We start from the raw sequence: 24593 nt of genomic DNA on the forward strand, positions 1-24593 counted from the left end.
TTTTAGCGGGAAATGCCACAGGTAGTAGAAGACCCCTGCATAAGCGATTTTATACGGTAGAACAACGGGCTTAATGAAGGCTGTGTTTCCCCTCATCTCCTAGCCTAATCTAACTGTTCGGTAGCTTGACTTTTAGCAATCAAAACTATGTTAGGCGATGACGGCTTTATGGTTTCTTACAAGGGCAGAGGCAAACCGTCAGACGCTGCCTCACCTCTGCCCTGGGAGCAGCGTGACCGAAGCGGATCGCAGATGTTAAGTGCTGCTTTATATAATTCGCAGAACACAACATGTGAGGGGTGCTAAGCCATAAACGAGTGGTCGGTGGACCAAAAAAAGAGGGAGTAAGTAGCTCCCCATTTGGTCTAGTCCGAGATCAAGTTGATGCGGATTTAGGACCCCACAATTCTCAAAAAAATCAAAACTACTTTTCGACAACTGCGTAATGAGACACGCTGTTATTCAAATCACCAAGATATTTTCATCTTGGCCCTATTTTGGTCATGACAAGTTTGAAAGAGTAAGTAAAATCTTGACGTAAATATGGGTTTTCATTTGATTTCGGTAGGATCCAATAAGAGGCCAATAGTTGGGTTAATTTATTTTTTGGAGCTTAGTACAAACCAGATAGTAACAAGGACTGATAAAGATGACACGTCTATCCGCCGGATATTGTGGAAGAAATCCTTTTCTTGTTTTGTACATTTGCTGATTCTTCAGAGGGAAAAATAGAAAAAAAAATGGTAAAATTTGTTCATATTGTCATAAAAATAAAATATGAAAATAACCACATTATTTTTAGCTAACGTGAAACAAGCCAACAGTTTATTATGGAACTTAGAGATTTTACGCGAATGCACTACATCCCAGAGATAAGAGCTGACCCCAAGTTCACTCGAAATCAGTCTGTGGTGATGGAGTCTTCGCAGGGGGCCATGCGCATACCAACGAGAAGTGCGTCTCTGTATCTGCTTCGTCCATAGTCACTTGAATATTTCATTAGTATCTGGGAGGGTTTAGTTACAAATAGCCTGGATTAGCAAGTGACGTACTGAGCCCGTTTAGAGTTCAAGTACAAGAGCGCGTTCCGGGAGCGATAGTGGACTGGGGCACTTCGAAAAGTATTGAAACAACCAAAACAAAAATAACAATATATTATTAAATAGTAGTAAATTAAGAACATAGTCACTAATTTGTATAAACTTTATACAACGTAAAAATAGTAATAATTTACAATGCCGAACGTGCTTCAATCATAGGCTTAGAGTTATTTCCTTTGATCGCCATCATTGAAATCTAGAATTCCGAAGAGCCGATTTTAAAGGTCTGTTTGATTGATTGGTTGCAGCTGTATCTGAACGTACCATCTGAGGACTATAATCAGGATCTGGAACGGGCGGGTAGGGTTTGAAAGTGTTAGTATCAGCTAATACAGCATAACCATTTTTTTTAGGAAGATCATTCTCTTCTTTCGTATCATTACCAGGCGGGTACCGTTGATAATGTCGTTGCAGTAGTGAATCCACCGACATGGCATTCGCTCGTTTCAAAGGTTCAACGTTCAGTTGTACTGATCCGGAGTTACGATCTGGTTCTTTGCTGTGAATTGAAGGAAAATGTAAAACTATTGGGAAAGCTTTCAAACTATATACATAATATGAAAAATATATGTGGTAAACGTGTTAGAGGTGGTACAAAGTAGTATTCGACAGTTAGTAGACAAAATAGGACGATAAAACTATTGGAAAATCTTGAAAGACATCAATTGAGGTACCTTTGCTGATGATCGCTAAAAAAATCGGAAAACTTTTAACATTCCTTAAAAGAAACTTTATATTTTTTTAGAATAAAACTTAAAAAATAATAATCAAAACCAAAAGAAAAGTCTAACCAAGAAAATATTTAGATATCTTTCTTCCTGGACTAAATATATGGAGTAAGGTTGGGTGGCTGGATACAATAAGGAAGCTCGTTTCATACAATAGCAAGTTATTTCGGTTGGGGTCTAGAGATAAAGTCAATTTACTTGAAACCCGGCAACGAGGTTCGAACGAAAACGCGGCCCAGATTCAAGAAGTGCAAGAATTTTCATAATATGATGGCCAAAAGACCTGACTGAAATTGAAATTTTCCACCACTCCGGATCATAAAAATGAGCAAAAATACAAAATTGTCGAATCGTGGTGAACGATACCTCATTCTAAACTGGGAATCGACTCAGATTCAGGAAATTAAAGAATTGGTCCTTTATTATCATAATAGGGTTTGCACCAAACTTTCTATTATGGTAATCTGTATATGATTTGGATCGTTGTAAAATTTTAGCAGAATTATTTATTTCCATTGTCTGATTATGAACGCTACCAGTTGAGAAGAAACTGTCTGCCATTCAGAGCTGCCTCAATACACAAAAACAAAGAAGTAATTAATAGTCATGACGGCCACGGATTTCTCGTGCAGACATGAGGCAATGTTCGTTGGCTTGACCGTGTTCTTAGTAAAACCATGCCCAATTTTTTATCAATATTATAATTTTTGTGATCGATCTCTCGCTGTAAATTGACACCTCTATCTATAATGACCAGGGAATGCTGAGGAAGGGAGGGTAAGCCAAAAGAGAAGAGAAATCGGAGGAGGATATGATCTATTGTGCGTCCCTCCTCTATCGCAGCAAATGGGTTAGGAGTTTTTCAGCTCCAGACGCGAAGTACGTTATCAAAGACGATCTCACCCACCCGAGGCCAAATCAACTTAAGGCAGAATAGCAAGAATTTGTTGGGAAATTCAACTTGTATCCACTCACATATTTTTTTTTTTTTTGCAAATTCCACAAAGTTGTATTTAACTGCAATTGGCATTTTTTCTCTTCATTAAATTTTGATATTGCTAATCTTAAGACCGTTCTTTCTATTTCCCATTATAATCAATTGGTTTATTTACTTTTTTAGCTGAAGTGAAGGTTCTAATATTTTACATTTTATGAAGTTGAATTTGACGAAAATAAGTCAAAAATGGCAACTCTCAAGATATAGCGGAAAATCTGTGGTCAGAGGACCTGGCCCAAATCAAGCAAAATTGAAATTTTCCATGACCTTCGGGACATCAAAAATGGCAAAAATGTAAAATCAACGGATTGCGGCGGGTAATACCTCCTTCGAACGGGAAGGCGGCCCAGATTCCTAAAATGCAAGAATTTTCACTTCAGTATGTCGAGGACGCAAGATATCGCAACCGAAAATGAAAAAAATTGAAATCTCCCACGACGTGGTAGAATTCGGTAAATTGGCAAATGGTCGGATTGCTGCAGGCGATGTCTCCTTCAAACGGGGAGGCGACCCAGAATGCAAAAAATGCAAGATTGTCCTCGCTACGTTGCCGGGAACGCAAGATATGGCAGAAAATCAGCGGCCAGAGAACTTGGTCCAAAGAAAATCTGAATTTTTTAACGACCCCTGGGTCGGAAAAATTGGTAAAATGCAAAAGCGATACCTCGTTCGAACAGGGCGATTCGAATTCCAATATTGCAAGAATTTTCACGCTTCGATGTAGGGACCGCGAAATATCAGGTAAATGATATGGCAGGAAAACCGCAGCCAGAGAACCTGACCAAAATCAAGGAAAATTTGAAATTCTCCACGAAAGGTCGTAAAAATTGGCAACAATGTGAAATCGTCGGATTGGGGGAAGCCCTCGTTCGAATGGGGAGACGGTCTGGATTTCAAAATTGAAAGAACTGTTACGCTACGATGCTGGGAATGCTATATATGGCGGAAAACCTGCGTCCAGAGAAGCTAGCCAAAATCGAGGAAAATTGAAAATTTCAACGACCCCAGATCGAAAAAATTGGCAAAAATTAAAACTCGTCGGATTGACATTCAAAATCTTGAATTTCCAAAGAAGTGACAATTCTGACCTATTAATCAAGCTCTATATTATAGCCTACATTGCTGCAAAATTTCATGGTGCTCGGATGAACCTAAGGAGAGTTCTGCAGCCAATTACTGAAAATTATAGTAATATACTATTATTAACTTTATTTGAATGGATATCGGTATAGATGGTATTTCGGAGCCTAGCCACCATGTAGTGGTAGCCTATTGATTTTTTTCAGATTTTTCGGTTGGGCAGTTTCTGAGAATGGCCCCATTAAATAAATGACCACTTTCAACCCTCCGCACTCCCCGCCTTTGCAACAAATGTCAAAACTAAAACCATCGTCGGAAAGTACTAACCGAGACTTTTCATTTGATACTCCACCGGTGAAAAAAAAATTTACTCCCCCTTTTGCATGCATGGGGACCCCCCTTAAGTTCTACGTCCAAGGATGTAACTCACTGAGCGTTCACAGTTCCCAACTCTCCACCAAATTTGGTGTCAATCCTCGTGTCCTCGAGAAAAATGAGACGGACAGACAGACAAGATGCAATACAAGATAACAGATGCTGCGCAGTGGTGACACTCGAAGTAAAAAGTGAATTCAACACTGCAAAGTGGACGAAAATCGAAGAGGCTCTAACCAAATTACAGGCTCCAAAGTACATTGTACGCATTTCTTCTTGGAAGAAGATTATATTGCCACTCGGACGATGGACAGACATTATTCCCAATGACGTGCGGCGTACCACAGGGACCTGTCTTAAGTCCCTTACTGTAGTTAATTATGTATAGTGGAGTGCTGACGCTACGCCTTCCTAACGGCGTGACAACCATTGGCTTTGCGGGCGATATCGGGATAATAGTAGTTGCAAAACGCTTAGACGAGATGGAAATCTATGCAAATGAAGTGATATGGGAGATCAATTCCTGGTTGAAAAAGTCCGGTCTAGCACTTGCTGAACATAAAACGGAACTAGTGCCCATCAGCAAAAGAAGGAAAGGCACGACCATGAAAATTAAAGGTGGTGAACAAACAATTTACTCCCAAGAGTGGCTTAAATATTTGGGAGTAATGGTTGTCAAAAGGCTCAACTTTAAAAAACACATTGAGTGCGCTGCAACCAAAGCGTCTTCCATCGCTGTAACGATCTCGGGGATACTACCGAACATTGGTGGACCAAGACAAAGTCGACGTCGTCTTATTTCAAGGGTAGTTAGTTCCGTGCTACTCTACGCAGCTCCAGTTTGGGCAATCGTTCTGGAAAATAAATCAAACTGCGGAAAACTAGGAATGGTGTATCGACTAAGTGCACTCCGAGTATGCAGTGCTTATCGAACAACATCAGGGGGGAGTCTATTGTACTTCGACGGCAACTAGCACGGCGGGAATCCATCGCAGAATGGCAGAAAAAACGGAACGAGTCACAAACTGGCCGTTGGACTTACCATATCATTCCACACATTCGAAGATGCATTGAAAGGGGCCACGGGAAACTAAGCTACGAGCTAACACAGTTTTTAAGTGGATGTGGAGGTTATCGAGCTTATCTACATCGATTTGGAAACGACAAGTAACCATGCTGCCCAAGATGTGATAACGTGGCTGAGAATGCGGAGCATGTTGTATTTGAGTACCCAATAATTACACCACACCGAACTAGGCTGCAGGCGATCGCAAACAGGCGCTTATCACCTGAAAATATAGTGGACTTTATGTTGGAATCAACGGAGGTTTCGAATCAAGTGGTCATTGAGGTGAAAATGATTCATCAACAGCTAAAGCATGAAGAACTGCGAAGAAAGCATGAAAGGGAGCGAACAATAACGAGCCGAAGTTAAGAATTGATCCAGCCCCGCGATGCAATGCTTATAGCAGTCCCGTGGGGAGAGTGGAAGAAGAAGGAGGTGGTTTAAACCTTTCCACCTTCCAACGATAAAAAAAGACAGACAGACAGAAAGTAAACCGACTTTAATAACGTTTTGTTTTACACAAAACCTTAAAGAGAAGAGATGAGTGGAATTTATAAATTTAGCTGCCCAGAATGTGAAAAATTGTATAATATATTGATCAGACTAAACGGCGAGTGACCACAAGATGCGAGGAACACATAAGAGGGTAGACCAAACGAAAAAGCAACAGCCCTTGAAACATCAAGTCAATGGTAGCAGGTGGGAGAGGGGCATACCATAACGATGAACAACGTGGATATTATAAAGCTGGTGCGGAAAATACACCTTTTGGATGCAGCGGAAAGCATATGTATCATCAAAGAACGGAGGCAGGTAACCTTAAATCACGATGAAGGAAACTGCCGAACAAGCTTGGTAAAAAAGGTATGCAGCAAATAATAAAAAATAGGGGAAAAAATGAGAACAATGGGAAAAATGAAAAACAATTACAGAGTAGTTAGTAGAATTAAAATCTACCGTCTAAATAGGGTTAGTTTAAGACAGATTAATTAATTAGGTACTAGCACTGATGAAGGAGGCACGTGGTCTCCGAAACAATTGTATGCGAAAGGAGAATAAAAAAAAAAATACCGTATAAGGAACAATACCTAGTTCTTTTCTTAATTTACACAGTATATCTAATAGGCAGTACCCACACTCAATGGTCCCGAACTTATTAATGTACTCGCATTGTGGAACTTTAAACATCATAGTCCCCCCCCCCCCATCTTGCACTATCTACCTCTGGTTTAGTGCCCAAGATGTATACGAATAAACTGCCCAATCCATGCGACCATGGGAACTATGTTGGGCAAACTTACCAGAAATGCAACAGTCCTGCTCATGCGGAGACGTGAACCAAAACGCTATTAGGATTGTTTAAACCACACCAAGACGAACCTTAGGATCATACACTGCAGCCTAAACTACCAACTACCTGAGCAAGCTAGCGATATCTGGGAACACTACCTGCAAGTTCTGTGGAGAGGGTGACGATACCTCCATACATATTCTGAGTCAACGTCTCATACTTCAGCAAAGTGTGTTAATGCACCAGAATGTCATTGAATTAATTGACAAACGATAGTTGATAGGAACGCCATAACTATCAAATTGGTACAATAGTCCCTTAGAGAGTAGTGTAAACGCTTGTTACCATTGGTATTATTATTATTATATCGAATGAAGCAAACGAAGTGCAAACTGAATAGACAGCTCATCCATCCGTACCTATAAAACAATCAGCAGACTTGAGTTATGTTACGATTGTAGAACTTTGGACTTAACTCGGGCTTCCGAACGATTGCAGGGAAGGTGCTGAGAAGAATTATTGCAGAATTCGAGAAGAAGACAGATGTGTTCAACACAATAAAATTAAGATGGGTAACTTGAACATACCCAAAACAGTGTGATGACGTATTGCCTAAAGGGGTTCAACGTGGGGTCTGAAGTATTCAAAGGACACCTCTCCCCCCTCCACTTTCCCGAGCCTGGCTTACATAGAGTCAAGCAAGCGCGTGTCAACGGAAGATTTTTGTGGACCTTCACATTTGTGGGTGGACCGTCATGGTCACTTTCGTCAAATTTTTATGTTTTTGGGATAGTTCTCCGCTTTTGGTCGTCTCCGGCACTCCGGATGGCCTTTGCCCATCGTCTAATCACATTCTCAATTACAAGCGCCCAAGGAGAAAACGGGAGCTTCAGATTGAATTGAAAACTCAGAAAACGATGAGGGATTCAATCATTCCGCGACTGTTTATTAAGTGTAAAGAACCGGTGAAAGTGGTATGACCACGAGACGAGACACACGAGAAGACAAAGCGGAAGGGTGATTCCTTTGACATACTTTTCTTCTCGATCACTACAAAAAAAGAAGGAAATTATACCAAGCGAGCTTGCCAGCCTTCCTTTGGGAAACAAAGGAAAGGGGTTAGAAAAAGAGCTTCTTATACTGAAGTAGTACAAAAACCCCAGAAGTTAATGGATACCTGGATTCTTATATAGAATTCAAAATTTCAGAGAACAACACAATAAGTTGGGTTGCTCCGGTGGCAAATTTAGCGGCCTGTTAGAAGGATTTTTCAATTCGTCTCTAAATTGTATCTTTCGTATGAAAATATAAAAAGAATCAATCTTTAAATAGATTGAAACTACTTAGGAAATTCGAAAACTATGAGAAAATAAAATATAAAAAATTATATGTACTTACTTAGTTGGTGCATAGGCGTCTATCGGTTGCCGCAGAATATCCGACTGTGTTTCTGACACAAATCCTTCGTTGTCATGTCCATACTACAAATATTTGCATATTATTTCCGTTCCTTTTTTTGTTTTTTTTTTTGTTCACTTACCACATTTGTTGGAGCCTTACTTATGATGAATGTTTGTACGAAGAAGTAAGACAGTAATGCAACGTTGATAACCCATAGGACGAAACCACGTAACGCGATGATCATCATTGATATTGATGATGTCATTCCGGCGAGGAGGACTGATGCTACTTCTGGGCTGTCATCGAAGTACAAAGCAGTTCTGGCGACAGCCAAAATTTCTCCGTAATCAAGCCCAAAGAGAACACCTAATCCTAAATCCATTGCGCTTATAGCCAGTGTTATGAGAACCCATATCAGGAGTATTGTGTTTAGTAAGACAAGTCGGTTTGTGGCAACCTCTAGAATTGGAGCGATTAGAAGGGTTTAGTAAACATTCCATGAGTGTAAGAAACGACGAATTCATACTTCGCATTAAACTTGCTGAACTACAAAACCACAGTATGTGTATTGCAAAATATACCCAGACCCATGTGTTAACCTGCTGGTAGTCGAGTCTTAATGCGATTTTGTCAAGTGAGTTGAAATCAATTTTGGAACTGGAACCACAGGTTCCAAAATACATGTGATAGAACGTTTGCTGTGTAATGGCTGCCACTGACTGATCTTCTGAATTGACTTTATCAAATGCACAGTAATGCGCCGTGATGCCCATTATGGATAAACCGAGCCACCCCAAAGACTGCAGCTGAAGTTACAAAATTAAAAATTGGTTAATATAATCAGTACAAATTATGAAGCGCTGATCATATCTACATACATACTATGCTTTCAAAAAATGTATGATACAATGTGGAGAATAATCAATACCGCACGCTTAGCTCATTAACTAAACAAAAGTGCAAATAAAAATTGCTAGTGATATTATTACATTCCGAATTATTCATCATTTACTCACTCCATTCATGCAATATAAAAATTGAAGCCGTCGGGAAAGCCATAATCAAATAAATCGATATTGGACCCATTATGTGATATCATATTTTAAAATTACGGCTTTATGTCATGGTTGGAATTTTTCACGCATTAAAATGTTCGGATAATTGATTACTATGACGCCTACAATAATAACAAGTTTGAATCAAAATTTTGAAACGATCCGAAATTTTCAATTTCAGATTTTGTATTTGCTGAAGTCATCCATCATACCCATCTTTTTCAACAGGCCACAGGAGTAACTTATAGATATTGGAGAACTTTTAAACAGATATATTGGAATCTTTCGCAATTAAATTCGATAAAAACCTATGATATGATATTTCCGAATTGCTATAAAGCGTAACAAAAGAATCTGTGACGCAAGATAGATTAAAGTCTTAAAGATTCCAAGGTGGCTGGAATATTCGCGGAATTCTTTTCATTTTGGCTTAAAATACCGAAAGTACAAAAATTATCCGTTGATTAGATAAGCTACACTTTGTTGAAGCATACAGTCGAAAATAGTATTATTGTTGTACTTCCCCCCATATAGGGTTGAGTCAAACTGAAAGGGTTGAGGTAAACCCCAGGCAAGTGGAAGCTACGAACAGAGTGAGATAGCGTCTGGAAAACTGCTTCTCCCTTAGAAAGAAGAGCTGCTTGTCTTTCTTTGAGAGCGCCCTTACACTATGGTATTACTAAACCCCTTGATAGATTTTAATTGAAATTTTAGATAATTTACCTCAGGCTGGGTCATCAGCTCATTGATCATTGCGATGATGCCAAACCGTCCACCTAGGACCTCTCAAACCAGGCGCGAAAATGTGGAGGAGGTCTCTCTTGTTTCTTTGTACCGAGAAAGTTACCGGCGCTCTAGTATACGTTACCGTTTTTCAAGAGCAACCACCTCCCTTGGCTCAATGGGAATCATTCCCGCAATTACCACCATGGCTGGTTTAGAGACAGTATGGTGCACAGACGCGACTCGGAAAGCTCTCCGTCTTTGTACTTACGTAGGCGCCTACGATATATGTACTTCCTTGCCAAGAACGTCAATCCATACCTCTGCACCCTAGAGCAGAAGAGACTGCGTTGTACTCATCAGAAGACATCGCCTGCTAGACATTTTTTTTTTTTTTTGGGGTAGGGTAGGTGAATGCATTTATGCACACAGTATTGGACTCCCGATTCGCTAAGTCGTCGGACTACCAACTAAACACCTCCCCATCGTCAGAGAGCTAGCCTGGAACCGTTTGTCACATTACTTCGGGCCAGCCCCCGAACTCTCCCGCCTTGCGGAGCCTTCAAATCAGGGAATTCCTTTCACCAACGGGAGGGGAGAGGAGGAAGGGAACTGTCAGTTCAAGGAACCCCCTGCCATCCGGCTCCTCCACCGGTCGAGTTCTATCTTCTTAGCAACGAGAAGGGCCCGAACGTAATGGGCAACACGGTTCCAGATGTCAGCAGTCCTCAGCATCTCTTCCACAATGTTGTCTGGAGAGAGATCCCCTGTGTTTAAATAGAGCTGCTGACGAACCCCATCCCACCTTCCACAAGAAAAAAAAGCGTGGTGGGCATCGTCCACAACTCCATTGCAAAACACACAATGCGGAGAACGCGCCTTTCCAATCTTGTGCAGGTAAGACTGAAAATTTCCATGCCCACTTAAAAATTGGGTAAGGAAATAGTCAGTCTCACCATGATTCCGATTCAGCCACGCACCTAAGTTGCCGATGAGCCGCGCAGTCCATCTGACTCTAGTTTCATTTTGCCAAGAGAGTTGCCACTGGTCTAGAGTGTGTTGCCGTTCTTCGCGAGCAACCACCTCCCTTGGCTCATCTCCCTTGCGCTTGTATATGGCCTGACGCTCCCTAGCAAGAAGGGCAACGGGGATAACTCCCGCGATCACCATCACGGGCGGTTCAGAGACTGTGCGGTACGCAGACGTCACCCGTAAAGCTCCCCGTCTCTGTACTTGCGCGAGGCGTCTACGATATACCTCCTTGTTAAGAGCGCCAGCCCATACCTCTGCGCCGTAGAGCAGGGCAGACTGCGTTGAGCTCATCAGGAGACGTCGCCTACTAGACGTAGGACCCCCAATGTTTGCCATTAGCCTACTTAACACCGAAACTCCAGCCGCAGCCTTGTTTGCTGCTGCTTGGATTTGCTCAGAAAAGCTCATCTTTGAGTCAAGAGTCAACCCGAGGTACTTTACCGCTGATTTTGACTCGATTATCGACTCGCCGAACGATATGGGACGCAGGGTCGGAATTCTCTTTTTAGTCAGGATGACTACTTCGGTTTTTTTCCAGTGCAAGGTTGAAACCATGAGTAGTAATCCATCCGCTTACCCGTCGCATCAATATGCCGAGTCTGCATTGCGCCTGTTCGACAGTGCGTCCAGCAACAAGCGCTGCGACATCATCTGCGTAGCCGACCAGGCGCGACTCTTCTGGCATGTCGAGTTAAAGCAGACTGTCATAGGTAGCGTTCCAGAGATCAGGCCCTAGGATGGATCCCTGTGCTACCCCCGACGTGACCTCCATCCACCTTTGACCCTCTAGTGTTTCATAGAGCAGGGAGCGGTTCCTCAGATAGTCCCTCAAAATCCGTAAGAGATAGTTCGGCACGTTGAAGGTATTGTCTAGTATGCCTAGAATGTCTTTCCATCTTACAGAATTGAAGGCGTTTCTGACGTCAAGCGTTACGAGCAGCACCACCCGTCGAGTTCGGCGGCTATGTGCCTCTGCTCGTCGAACGGCGTCCACGACCTGCATGACAGCATCAATTGTCGATCTCCCTGCCTTAAAACCAAACTGCCGGGGAGATAAATCTCCGGCAGCGCGTATCGCCTGCTAGACATAGGACCTCCAGTGTTTACCATTAGGCGACTTAAGACAGAAACTCTACATGCAGCCTTGTTCATTGCTGCTTTGATTTGCTCGAAAAAGCTCATCTTTGAGTCAAGCGTCAGTACAAGGTTCTTAACCATCGGTTATGACTCGATTATCGACTCGCCGATCGGTATGAGACGTAGGGTCGGGATTCTCTTTTTAATCAGGATGACTACTTCAGTTTTTTCCAGTGCAAGTTTGAAGCAATGAGCCGTCTATCCAGCCATCTATCTTTTCACCCGTGGCATCAATATGCCAAGTCCGCTTTGCGTCTGTTCGAGAGTGCGTCCGGGAACAAACACCGCAACATTCTCTACATAAACGACGAATCTTTTGGCATGTCAAGTCTAAGCAGACTATCCTAGGAAATGTTTCAGAAGTCCACCATAGGAGGGATCCCTGCACTACCCCCCGACTTCCATCCTCCTCTGGTCCTCTGGCGTCTCCTAGAGCACGGAGCGGTTCCCCAAAAAATACCTGCATATTCCCCCTCCCTCAATAAGGGATAGTTCGACACGTGGAAAGTATTGTCCAGAGTACCTAGAATGTGGACCCATCTTAAGGAATGAAATGCGTTTCCGCTGCCAAGCGTTACGAGGCGCCCCACCCGTTGAGCTCGGGGTTTGTGTGTCTCCACGATATGCATGACAACATCAACTGTCGATCAAACTGCTCTGAAGCCAAACTGCCGTCGGTACAAATCTCCTGCAAAACGTATCGATTCAGCGAGTCTATTTCCGATGAGCTTTTCGAGCACTTTCCCGGCAGTGTCAAGCATATAAAGTGGTCGGTATGAAGACTGCAGCTCAGGCTCACCTTTCCCTTTGCTGATCGGCACAAGCCTCGCACCTTCCAACGAGAAGAGAAAATGTCCTCTTTCAGGCAAGTGTTGAACGCCTCGAGTAGAAGGTCTGGCCCATGTTGAAGTACCACCTCTGCCGGGGTACCATCGTGTTCTGGCGTTTTCTCTATAAAGGACTGCCTCTTCCAACTCTTTTGTAGAAAATGGCGATGCTCAGGGAATAGTGCCCGTACAATGCGATCCATCTAATCGGTCTTAAGTAAACAAGGAAAACAACGCACAAACAATTTTTCTGGTTAACAGTTTCACCTCGTCGACCAGGTCCTGTCAGCAGTGAGCTTTTATCATATTTATTGCGCAGCGGAGTCTAAACGTCATGTCAAATAGCGGAGTGTGTGACAGCCCTTCTGGAGCTCTATGCAGCCCCACTGCCCCAAGACTTTCATCAATTCTCCCCACCTTCGCGAAGCGCACACCGAAAGGTTGCGTCAACCAATTCGAAGGCGATATATTGATGGTCGGTTGTCGAGAAATCTTCCAGAGTTCGCCATCCATCCACTAGCAACACCAATGCTCCCGGCGTGAAAGTTACCTCGAGATTGCTACGCTCGCAACCTAGATACCGTTTCCCTCTGAAGCTGGTTTGGACCATGCCCCATTCAAGTACCCTGTCATTGAAGTCAACCCCGACCAGGATCTGCCCTTTTGTGCTCACGATAGCGCCCTCCAAATTATCAAGCCTGCGTCGAGAGTCCGGCATCGTCTCATGTGTTAGATAGACACTGAAATAGATAGACACCAACTCCAGACAAAGCCGTCACCTCATCTTTGGGCAATAACCCTAAAGTGGATGGCGTCCCGAATCTAGATAGTCGTGGTCTCTGATACGTCGGGGTGCCATGAAGATGTTTCCTAGCTCTTTCCAGTTATGCTCTGAAGATTGGACACCGCCTCGTAGTGTGCGCAACGCTCTCATCAAACGCGCCACGATCCCTGCATAGAGCTCAATTCTGCTTTCCGTTGCAGGTATTTGCTTTATGGCCTACCTAGTCGCATCTCAGTACATTGCCCTCCTGTCAGGTCCCCGGCAGGCTGTAGATGTGTTCCCATAATCTAAACATCTATAACTTTTGGTAATTGGGGTCCAGATTCGTATTACACATATTATCCATCCAATTCTGATTTTCCCGCTGTTAAGAAGCTTCCTCACGTATTGCTCGGAAGTTTGCAGAGGCGAGGTTCTTTTCTATGAGGCAGTCAAGATCTCAGATTTCCAGATAATACGGGGATTCTAGAGAAACCAAAGCTTTCACTTCCAATAGCCTCAGCAGCGTGTTGTTGTTCTTTGTCCCTCTTCCCCTTCTTCTTTTGGGCCCTGGAAAGTACCAATATGAAATCTCCTTCAGATACCGCTTCGTCCTTTCATTTTTTTCCCAGTTCACTCTGCAACGGAGTATCTCCGATCCGTTTGATGGTGGCGGTATTCTCAGCAGGGGGCGCAGTTACTTCTGGTTTTTCCGCATCTTCTGTTGCTCGCCATGTCCGTCAGTAGTACGAAATACGATCCAGAGGCTCCTACAGTTCCATCAGTTCCATCGTTTTTCTTACCTTTGCTGACGTTTGCTGGAGGAACGTCGCAGATCACATTCACATCACAACTACCGGCACATTTCTTGATAGGCCTTTACTCTTCGGCTTTCCCCAAGAACAGTCAACTGCGCTTCTACTCGGCTTATATTCGAAGTCATTTGGACAGCAGTTTCCACTGTGCCTTTTCCCACAACAACAGCACTCTGTGGTCTGAGTGGTCCTTTCCACCCCGGTTGCAGCATCAACTTGCGCGTCTTCTTTTTTACTTGCATATCCGTGTGGGAAGTGTTGGAAGATTGTAATGAAAGATGTCTCTTATATGTGTTATGAGTTCCATGGGGAGTTAAAATAACATAGTGCAAAGGGACCACTATTCGCAAAGATCATTACAACTCCGCCGAACATAGCATTGAAGACCTCCACATCCTATCTATAAGCGAAACAGACTTGTATAAATCCGTAGGAGTTCTGCAAACAACCGATGCTCGAATTGGAAGGATGGTTTGCTGTATAAATTCCTGCGACGTGTGAAGAATAAAATAAGATCACCGAATGTGTTCGCTATCCCTTCATTGGTTATGCATTCGGAATATTGCCGTGAACGCAGATCGATCTGGAAAATTTCCAGCGGAGGATATGGACTAATATGTCCAAATTTCGAATGCATCACCCAAATTCACCCGTGGAGAGGATGAACCTGCCTCGTGTGGCTGACTTTGCGGCACAATTTCAACACCAAGTCAACTCGCAACGTGCTTATTTTTACAGCATGTAGCAGTTGAGTCCTTTGCATGCATCTGTTTGTAAGGCAGGTCCTCTGAGTGTGGTGAAGTGAAATCAAAAGCGGATCAATGAATGGAAGTCGAAGTAATACATAGTAAAAATGTGAATTGCTTTTGGCTTTGCATTTTTCAAACAGATAACTGTGTGCTTGGGATCCTTTGCTGAGACGGAGGAACTTATATGTGCTATTCAGGATGGCGTTGTCGTCAGCCGAGCTTATAAAAACCTCATAATAAAAGAGCGGGTGGAGAACGACCAGTGTAGAATATGCGGTTCGGACTTAGATGCAGCATGTATTGGATGGCTAGGGGCTGTTCTCAATGCTAATAACGCCACCACCGCCAGCGTAATCATGCTGCTACCACTCTTATTGATTTTTAGTTTTATTAAATAAAAACCACCCCTTGTCTTACTGAATTTAGCTTCAAATGAAAAGAAACAATTCCACGGTATATAACATGTAAGTAGATACTACCATGAAATTTAAATGTATTAATTAGTTCCACCATTTATTTAGTTCATAAACACATATCACACGTGTTCAGATCTGATAAGATACAAATTTTTCAACGTCAAAATTATAATTGCCATTAATTTTGTGATGTGGTTTTCTATGTATGTATTATACATATATGTTATATGCTCGGAAATGGAACATGGATACTCATTAAAAGCAATATGAAAACTATAGCTTTCTTGACAGCTGAAATTTATGATATCAGTGATTATGTTATGATTATTACCATTTATGTATGGAAATATGTTAATCAATTTTTCAAACGATTTCATTAAAAGAGAGCAAGAGATAGGTGAGGCAGCATCTGACAAATTAGTTGTGCTCTGGTTTCCTAAAACTAGGGTTCCGTGCACCCAAAAAATGAACTCAATTAGTACTGACTGGACTGTTGACTACTGATCTCACTTTTCAATATCAGTAGGAACATTGGGAAAACCCTTCGTAAAACATAAAGTTTGACAGCAATACAGTGCATGACGAGAGTATTCTTCCTAGCTATGAGTTAATTTGTGAAGTTAATCTTCGCCATAGACAGTCCCAAGACTGTTTTAGAAAGGGGAAGGGAAAAGTCGTCTCAAGAAGTAGGTGGGGCCAACTCCAACCGGACTAATTGGTATGCGTCCGGAGAGCTCACAGGTTAGAGCACTAGGTTGCCATAGGCAAGGTCGTGATACAAATCTCACTGGCACTGGGATTTGTATCGTGACTTGAAGTCGGATACCAGTAGATTTAGCTGTGAATGAGTACCTGATTCAAATCAGGGTAACAATCTCGGACGAGCGCAATGCAGACCACATTGCCTCCTACAGGGTACTGTAATCCTGTAGTGTATCGTTACGGTCTAGAATGAAGTGTTCTAACACACTTGAAAATCCTCGCGCAATTGGATTAGTGCGCCAACGAGTCTGCCGGTAGTAAACATGATTTCGGTGTCGGATTCCGATCGGTATGAGACAGAATATTAACGACGAGATTGCGGTCTAGGATGAGGAACAACAGTGCAATGTTACGCACCAATGTAGAGGAGAAGGAGGCTTTGTATGGGTAACTCAACACAGCCAAGAAGAGACTTCCTAAAGGTAATATTGCAATCTTGATAGGTGATTTGAATGAGAAGGTGGACGGTAATAACAACTTCCTCGAACATGTGATTGGGAAATATGGTCTTGCGAACCATAACGACAATGGTAAAAGTTTGCGGCTTTCTGTCTTCTGCAGCTTTCACCGTATCATCATTGTTAGTCCCTTTATTCGAGCACAGTGCTCAACATAAGCTGGGTTCGGTTTCGATTAACTGGCAATGTACATCGAATCCGATTGACCACATCGCGATCAGCAATAGATTTGGGAGTTGTATTCTAGATGTGTGAAACCAGAGCCCATCCGCCTCAGGTGAGATTTCGTATCGCATCCTTAGCTAACGAGATCCGTCTGTCGTTCGATAGTAGAAGAAGTATCTTGTTGACCGACATCTTCAATAGCTCTCCGGAGAATTTTGATGAACACTGCGCCGCAATAAAAAAAACTCTTCTCTCCAGTATACGTGAAGTGGTTAGCAACGTCTTAAACGTGCGAGGTCCCGATAAATGTGTTGGATAGATCATACTTTAAGCAAGAGATGCAAATGTTGAGTGAGTCACCCTAAAAACAAATAGCGCAGACTTGTAGAAGAGGACTATAGGGTTCTTCGGAATACCTAGAGAAGGTTCAAACGGATTTCATCGAATCGGAAATGAAGGTGCCCGGAAGCATTATTTCATTTAGGAGAGCCGAGTCAGGGAAGCGAAAGATGCCGCAGTACGCAATGATTTTAGAAGTGTATATCGCATTACGAAATAGTTTGCATGTGGTCGCAAATCTTCCAATGGTCCTGTGAAGGACGTCAACGGTCGACTTCTCATCCATGATGAAGAAAATCTGAAGAGGTGGAGAGAACACATCTTTACGGTTCTTAACCGTATCACATCCGGTGAAGTTCCTCCTCTTGTAGATGAAATGGCCAGTCCACGTAGTATGCGGATACGGACTGTTCTTCCAAGCAGAAAAAAAAATCATTTCAGCCACCAATGCACTCAAACGGAGTAAAGATGGTCTGCCGCACAGTTATTTATCACTGCACCTGGAGTTGCTGTAGATCTGCAGCTTTCACTCGTACGGAAATCTTGGGAATCCGTTAAGATTCCGGAGAAACTAATAGCCATTTTCAGAGCGCCATATAAAGACGCAAAATGTCAGGCTCAAGATAAAATTTCTGAGGATTTTGAGGTCCCAAGCGGAATTCGCCAGAGTTGCATCCTGTTATCCGTGACGTTCTTCATGCTGCCTTGTCTGTCTTTTCATTTGTCTAAAATTTGGAAATGCAGTTATCTCAGTCTTCTTCTCATGTTGCTATATCGAAGAAGCACATGGAAAGTGAACACCACTGTTGATCAAAAGCTCTAAACCTTCGTCAACACTAGTCTGTGTCGTATCATTGCAGTACATTGGCCTATCACTATCCCAAACGAAAAACCTAGTCGGCGCACAGGCCTGCCACTCATACGCACTGTGATCGGAAAAATCCACTTTCATAAGATGGCCGGCGAGTGGGTCGCCCCAATGACACTTGGCGCACTTGAAACTTGGAATAGGAGCGAAGGAGTACGGGCGTCGTGGAATGTCATGAAGGAAGCTGAAGTCATCAAGGGGTAAATGGCAACCATTTGGCGACTGTGTTCATTCAGTGTCTTATAGATGGAGTATTTGCCTGGTCCGGTAAATTGAGTATTTGTATTTGACTAGTCCAGTTAATTGACGACTACACACCGATTTCAAGTGAAACTTCTTGGAAAATTTGTTGCCTAGATGATAGGGCAACTCGGTTATTAATCACTACACCGATACTGGTTAATGACATTCTGTTCCGGAGAATGACGTAGTTTTGAGAAACGGGTTATAAGCGCGCCAAGGAGTCGATATCTGTACCCTACTGGATTCCGTTCCAAATCTGAAACACATAATAGGTGCGGACGATAAATTCGTTCAGTTGGTTAGTCCAAACCATACGACGCCAGGGTCATCCGTCTCTCGTGGCTGGCAGCATAACCGTCAACACGTCCGCGTGAAAAGAGCCGCTCTGATGTTGTTGAGCGACTCTCAACCGTGTTGGATACTGTCTTCGTGTCCTTGCAGTCCCATTTATAGAATTTAAATTGTTATCCCCGATTTCTTCCTAGGAGTCATGGGAAATCAGTCAACCCCGCAACAGACGCCCAAAATAATTTTATTTCTCATGGTTACCTTCAAAGTTAGGGAATGTATTTAGAAGGAAGCCCATGAAATACAGTGTAACGTCACTGCAGTTCGATGGGTCCGTCGATTTATTCACGCCAGATTACGATTTGAGGTTTACTTTCCCAGAAAGGAGAAAAGGAGTTAGGAAGACGTATATATATATATATATATACATATTGTCCGGGTGGCTCAAGTAGTTAGAGCTGCCGTAGCGGAAGGTCGCGGAACGAATCTCACTGGTGGCAGAGGGATTTGTTATCGTAACTAGATATCAGATACCAATCGACTCAGCTGGGAATGAGAAACAGTTACCTGAGTCAAATCAAGGTAATAATCAGGCGAGCGCAATGCTACAGTGTACTGTAGTGTACCATGTATTATATATATACATATGTATCCCATTACAATGGATAATATTTGATGATCATCATCTCAGCCTTTCATTTTTACCTGAGAATTTGACCCCTGGTTCACAGCCTTGTTTTGTTTTTCAGTCATCGGTATAGAAGACCGCCCTATACTCTAGTCTGCCTCAGTTTTCTCTGCGTTTAAGGCTAAGTTTATTTCTCCTACCAAATAGATGTATGGGGATTCGAGAATCAGAAGGAATAACGGATCACTCTGAATGATCAGAGACTGAGCTTCTGCTACACGCTATACACACGTACACTCGCCGCCACGAGATTTAGTGCGCACATAAAGCAGGGTGAATTGACAATCAATACGAGAAACAGCGAATTATAGAAGCTAAAACCGGAAGGTGTATTCATATGAAAGTTTAAAGACCACCGGAAAACCCGTGGACTACCACTAGACCACTAGACTTAATTCGGGCACAAATAGTTATAAACAAGTCGGGAAACCGAAAGCTAGACGCTTCAGGTACGAAAAGTTTCGTGTATTTCTTTTATAAAGAGATTTGAGTGTGCATTTGTCCCATTAGGATGGAGAACGTAATATATGCATATATTATGTGAAAATATCCACTTTCAAATGATATTTGCATGTAAAGTCTTCAATTTGCACAGAAGCGACAGTTTTGACTTATTATAACTTTGTTAGTAATAGTGCGATTTTCAGCAAATTTGGTAAGGTTATGCTGTAGCCTACATCGCTGCAAAATTTTGTGATTCCAGGATGAACTTAACGAATGTTTTTACTCAATTTCCCCAAAAATAAGGTAATATGCTATTATTAACTTAATTGGAGGAGATATGGATATGGAGAGTATTTTGAGGCCTGGACACAGTATAGAGACAGCTTCATGATTTTTTTTCAGATATTTCGGTTGGGTAGTTTCTGAGAATGGGTTACCCCTGGTAAGATTTCGTGACCGAAGCCACTTCAGATGAGTCCCCGTGCAGACTCGGATCTGATCGCCCTTGCTAGGCCTTGGAGCATTCGCCTACTGCATCACGGCCGGCAAGCCAATGCGATACAGCGGTTCCCGGTGCCACCACGTGGAGGTTCTCCTCGGCCACTTGGTTTTGGTTCAGCCGACAGGGTTGCCGCCCCGTCTTCCTCCCCGCCACCTCAGAGCACTCGAAAGTAACAACAGATGGAAATAAATATAATCGCAAACACGTAATGGGTACTAATTATATTCAAATGAAATCCATCATAAGTCCAGACCTAAGCCAGACCGAACAAATAGTTGTAGTTTTCCCTTATTTACATCTATTTAAACTATGCTTTTCAATTAAATACGCATGCGGTACTGCACAGTCGTTTTATAATTAATGTTTTAGTTAAGGTAGAATTATGAATATACGTAATTTGAAGAAAAAGAAATCATTTGTAAACGTGTCGCACTGAGAAAGGAAATAAGTAGTTGCCCAATTATCGGTATTTGCAATAAAAAAATAAATATACTCGCAAAAGGAAACGGCCGATATTGTTTCATTAAGTTAAAATACCGAATTTCCAGAACAGCTTAACTGAAATTTTATATAAACCTACCAAAAGGAAAGCAGATAATGATAACTTATTTCTCCGAAAATTTGTCATAACAATCGACGCAATAAATTTCTGTGAACATACCACCCAGGCCAAAGGAAATGCTCCATCACAAAAACTTTGTATTGTATGTGTATGTTTATATGTGAATCCCAGAATTCGCTCGTTCTTTCAACCATTATCGAAAAAAGTATTATTCATTTAAGATAGCTCAATCTACAGTATCCCAAATCCTCGGATGATAGTATTACCAAAAATTAGACGTGAAAGATTGCAATGACGATTCTCGCGATAAGGAAAAACAAATATTACTTGCAGATTTTTGTCAGCATCTTGTATAAGTCATCGCGCAATTCCTTTGTCTCTGCCTCATATCCGCTGGGCTGTAAGACGAGTATCTATCACCTATCTTGGTTAAAATGTTCGATAAGTCATCACTCATCTCTTCGAATATGCCTCATTTGCAGTGATAAGGGGAATGCCTGGCCGTGCATTCAACTTAGAAATTAGTTTAGTTTACACCTGACTTTTTTGTCACTGATTGATATTTGATAATAGCATGCATCCTATAATTAATTGTGCACTTGCTCATACTGACCATTCCAATGACGCCGGCAAATCGTATTATGAATTGCAAATGGATAAATCCTTTACTGGAATCAGAGATGGTCTGCATCGTGGTGTTGTTTTCTTAACTACTATTTCACTACACACAAATTTGGAACAGATTATCTTTTAGAGCCCGTCGAAAAGAACTATTCCCGGTCGAAGATGCGTTCAGATAAAATAAAACAGCTCAAGCGTCCCTGCTGTGAGCGCGTTGACGCTCGGCATTTGGGTAAACGATGAACTACTGAAACTGATTTTTCAATGTGCAAAATTATGGACTCCTTCGCAATTTGAAGATCGGGCACTTAATAATATCGGTACAGGTGCATGTATTTCACACACCTGTTATCAGTACCCCTATCGTGCTTATCACTTATCAATTCGCTTTTCATTCGTTCCAAGTGAACGAGAATTGTACTTCGCGGATGTGGTGGTTCTGATATGATATATATGATAAATAAATTTCTTATGATGTCCAGCGTGAAATGAGCTTTTCGTTCATATATACACGTACATTGCCATACAAACTGCCTTTTGATTAGATTCGGTAGCTTAGGATTAAACATATCTTTCGCTTGCGCACAACTCTATATTAGCTTATCCTAGTCATGAGTTTGATTAGCTATCCACTTGATAGAATGGAGTAAGCGAATTCCTTGATGGGAATTTGATAGCCTTCTTTAACCAGTTAGTTCCCGCCATTTGGTGGAATAATTTCGCTTTCAACTTTTGAATAGCCCCTTTCAAATATCTCCTTGAAAGAACTTATTTCTTCACTTTTTTATAGGGATTCAAATGTTATTTTGAAATTAAAAGGTACTAATGATGAACATAGGAGATAGAGTAAAGTGCCATACCATATCTACTAGTCCATTCTTTGCATCTTTATGCTATAAAACAAAATATTATGAAAATCGGTCTATCTGTCTTTTTTCATCGTTGAATGGTGGAAGGATTCAAAACCTACTGCTGGCTCCTGCTATGCACTTATGTAAGACTCTTACTCACTAAAACCACCTCCTCCTCTATCCACTCTACTCACGGGATTACTCGAAACCATTACGTTGCGGGGTTGGATCAATTCTTAAGCGAGAACTATCATAGTCATATATAATGTCAAAATTTTAACGAACGTAAATTAGAGGTCTATCAAAACTCATTCTCGCCCATAATCCCATTGATTCGTGTGAATACTTGACATTTCGAGTTAATGTTTCCAGCATCTCACTTCTCACTTGCTTACACTATTCCACAAAAACAAATTTCAAATGACATTTCCTATGACATGTGTTTGACATTTCCTATGCTAAACTCGGTTATTACAGCGTTTTCTATGTTTAACGGAAGTTTAACGAAACTCCCGGAGGTACATCGTTCTCTCTCTTTCTTGTTTTCTTCCTAAGTTTCCCTGCCTGAGCTCTCCAGACGGGATCACTTTCATCCAAATTGACCACGTGCTGATTGAACGCCGCCACCTCTCAGCCTTGATGAAGATCGGAACATATAGGGGAGCCAATATAAACTCGGATCACTATCTCGTTCGTACAGTACACCGGCCTCGAATTACAGCACCATTTACAATCCCCTCTGACAATGAGCGCGAATGCTGAAACCATTCAAAATTATCTTCACAAGAAGAGCGTTATCATTGATAAGGCCACAAACATACTTGGCCCCAGCCGCAACAAACGTCGGAACGGCTGATTCGACGATGAATGTAAGCTAGCAACGGAATGGAAGAATGCTACCTACCGAGTAATGTTGCATTCTCAAAAAACGCGAGCACGCACAGAGACCTATAACGTACTCCGTTGACCAGAGAAATGACTTCACAGACGAAAAAAGGAAGCCTGGGAGAACCAACAGGTCTGTGAACTCGAAAAGTACAGGGAGCAACCAAACCAGGTGCGGAAGTTTTATCGACAGTCATCCTGCCGAGAAAAAGAGGGAAATCTAACTTTGGACAGAATGGCATATTGAAGCGATTGGTTGAGTATTTTGATGAACTGCTCAACAACGAAAATATCGGCGAATTGGAGGTCTCGCCAACTGAAGACGACAGACAAATGCTACCACCACCAAGCATAGAAGAAACAATCCGTGCAATCCATCGGCTTAAAAACAATAAGTCGCCAGGAGCCAATGGAATTAAAGCCGGATTGATAAAATATGCAGGCAAACAATTACACTAAGCAGATCATCAATTGATGCTCAAGGTGTGGGACAGGGAATCAATGCCTAACGAATAGCAACGGGGCATTATCTGTCTCAGACATTAAAAGGGGGATGTCGCTCAGTGCAACAATTATCGAGGTATCACGTTGCTGAGTCCATTTATATAATATTCTCCGCTATTTTGCTCGGTCGGATAGACCCATACGTCCAGAACATCATTGGCTAATATCAAAGAGGCTTCACTTCAGGCAAATCAGCAACAGATCAGATTTTTTCTCTTCGACAAGCGGTGGAAAAACTGTTACCCCTCTACACGAGGATGGACGATTCAGCAGCCTACATAACGACGAAATCAATGAGCGATAGGGTACGCTGGGCAGGTCACTTAATCCGTATGCATAAGGATGATCCAGCCCGGAAAGTCTATAAGAACAATATCTATGGTAGAAAAAGAAAACTAGGCAGACCCTGCCTGAGATGGAGCGATGCGTAGGTCAGGACGCCAGACAGCTTTTAGGGATATCGGATTGGTGAATCTCGGGAGTAAAACCGGGATGTCTGGAGTTCCTTATTAAGGCAGGCCTAGACCGGATACCGGTTGTTGCGCCATTGATGATGATGAATACCCCGATGAGATGGGTAAGACTAGTGTTAATGAAGGCTTAGAGCGCTCGAATAACAGCAGGGATCACTTTCCATGTTGTGCTCCAATATATAACCACAGTTTGATATTGGTGCTGAGGTGTTTACATTTCGAGTTTTCAGACAAAACAACAAAAACGGATCTAGAGCGTGATGTCAGTGTTGTGAAGTAGAAAGCGTGCCCAAAAATGACTGAGCGAATCCCCCGCATTTATGTTGAGCCGCTCTCAAATGTGGCGGTTTTGACCGCTCTGTTTGTCGAGTGGAAAACTGATTTG

At 42.3% G+C, this 24593-nt stretch overlaps 1 protein-coding gene across 4 annotated transcripts; it reads right to left on the reverse strand.

Annotated features, from left to right (window-relative positions):
- Positions 1-1137: 1137 nt before the first annotated feature.
- Positions 1138-21819, reverse strand: LOC119649856. Of its 4 annotated transcripts, XM_038052215.1 has the most exons (7): positions 21488-21819; positions 8565-8844; positions 8178-8497; positions 8036-8118; positions 1484-1599; positions 1365-1387; positions 1139-1296 (listed from the first exon to the last, which is right to left on the reverse strand). In XM_038052215.1, the coding sequence occupies exons 1-7, from the start codon at positions 21563-21565 to the stop codon at positions 1231-1233; spliced, it is 966 nt and encodes a 321-aa protein (XP_037908143.1). In that variant the 5' UTR covers positions 21566-21819; the 3' UTR covers positions 1139-1230. The 4 variants fall into 4 exon arrangements, with proteins under 4 accessions (XP_037908142.1, XP_037908140.1, XP_037908143.1 ...); XM_038052214.1 differs by having other exon boundaries at positions 1138-1387; positions 21488-21818; XM_038052213.1 differs by having other exon boundaries at positions 1365-1599.
- Positions 21820-24593: the final 2774 nt, after the last annotated feature.

This window comes from Hermetia illucens, chromosome 2, assembly GCF_905115235.1.
Source record: "Hermetia illucens chromosome 2, iHerIll2.2.curated.20191125, whole genome shotgun sequence".
NCBI lineage: Eukaryota > Metazoa > Arthropoda > Insecta > Diptera > Stratiomyidae > Hermetia > Hermetia illucens.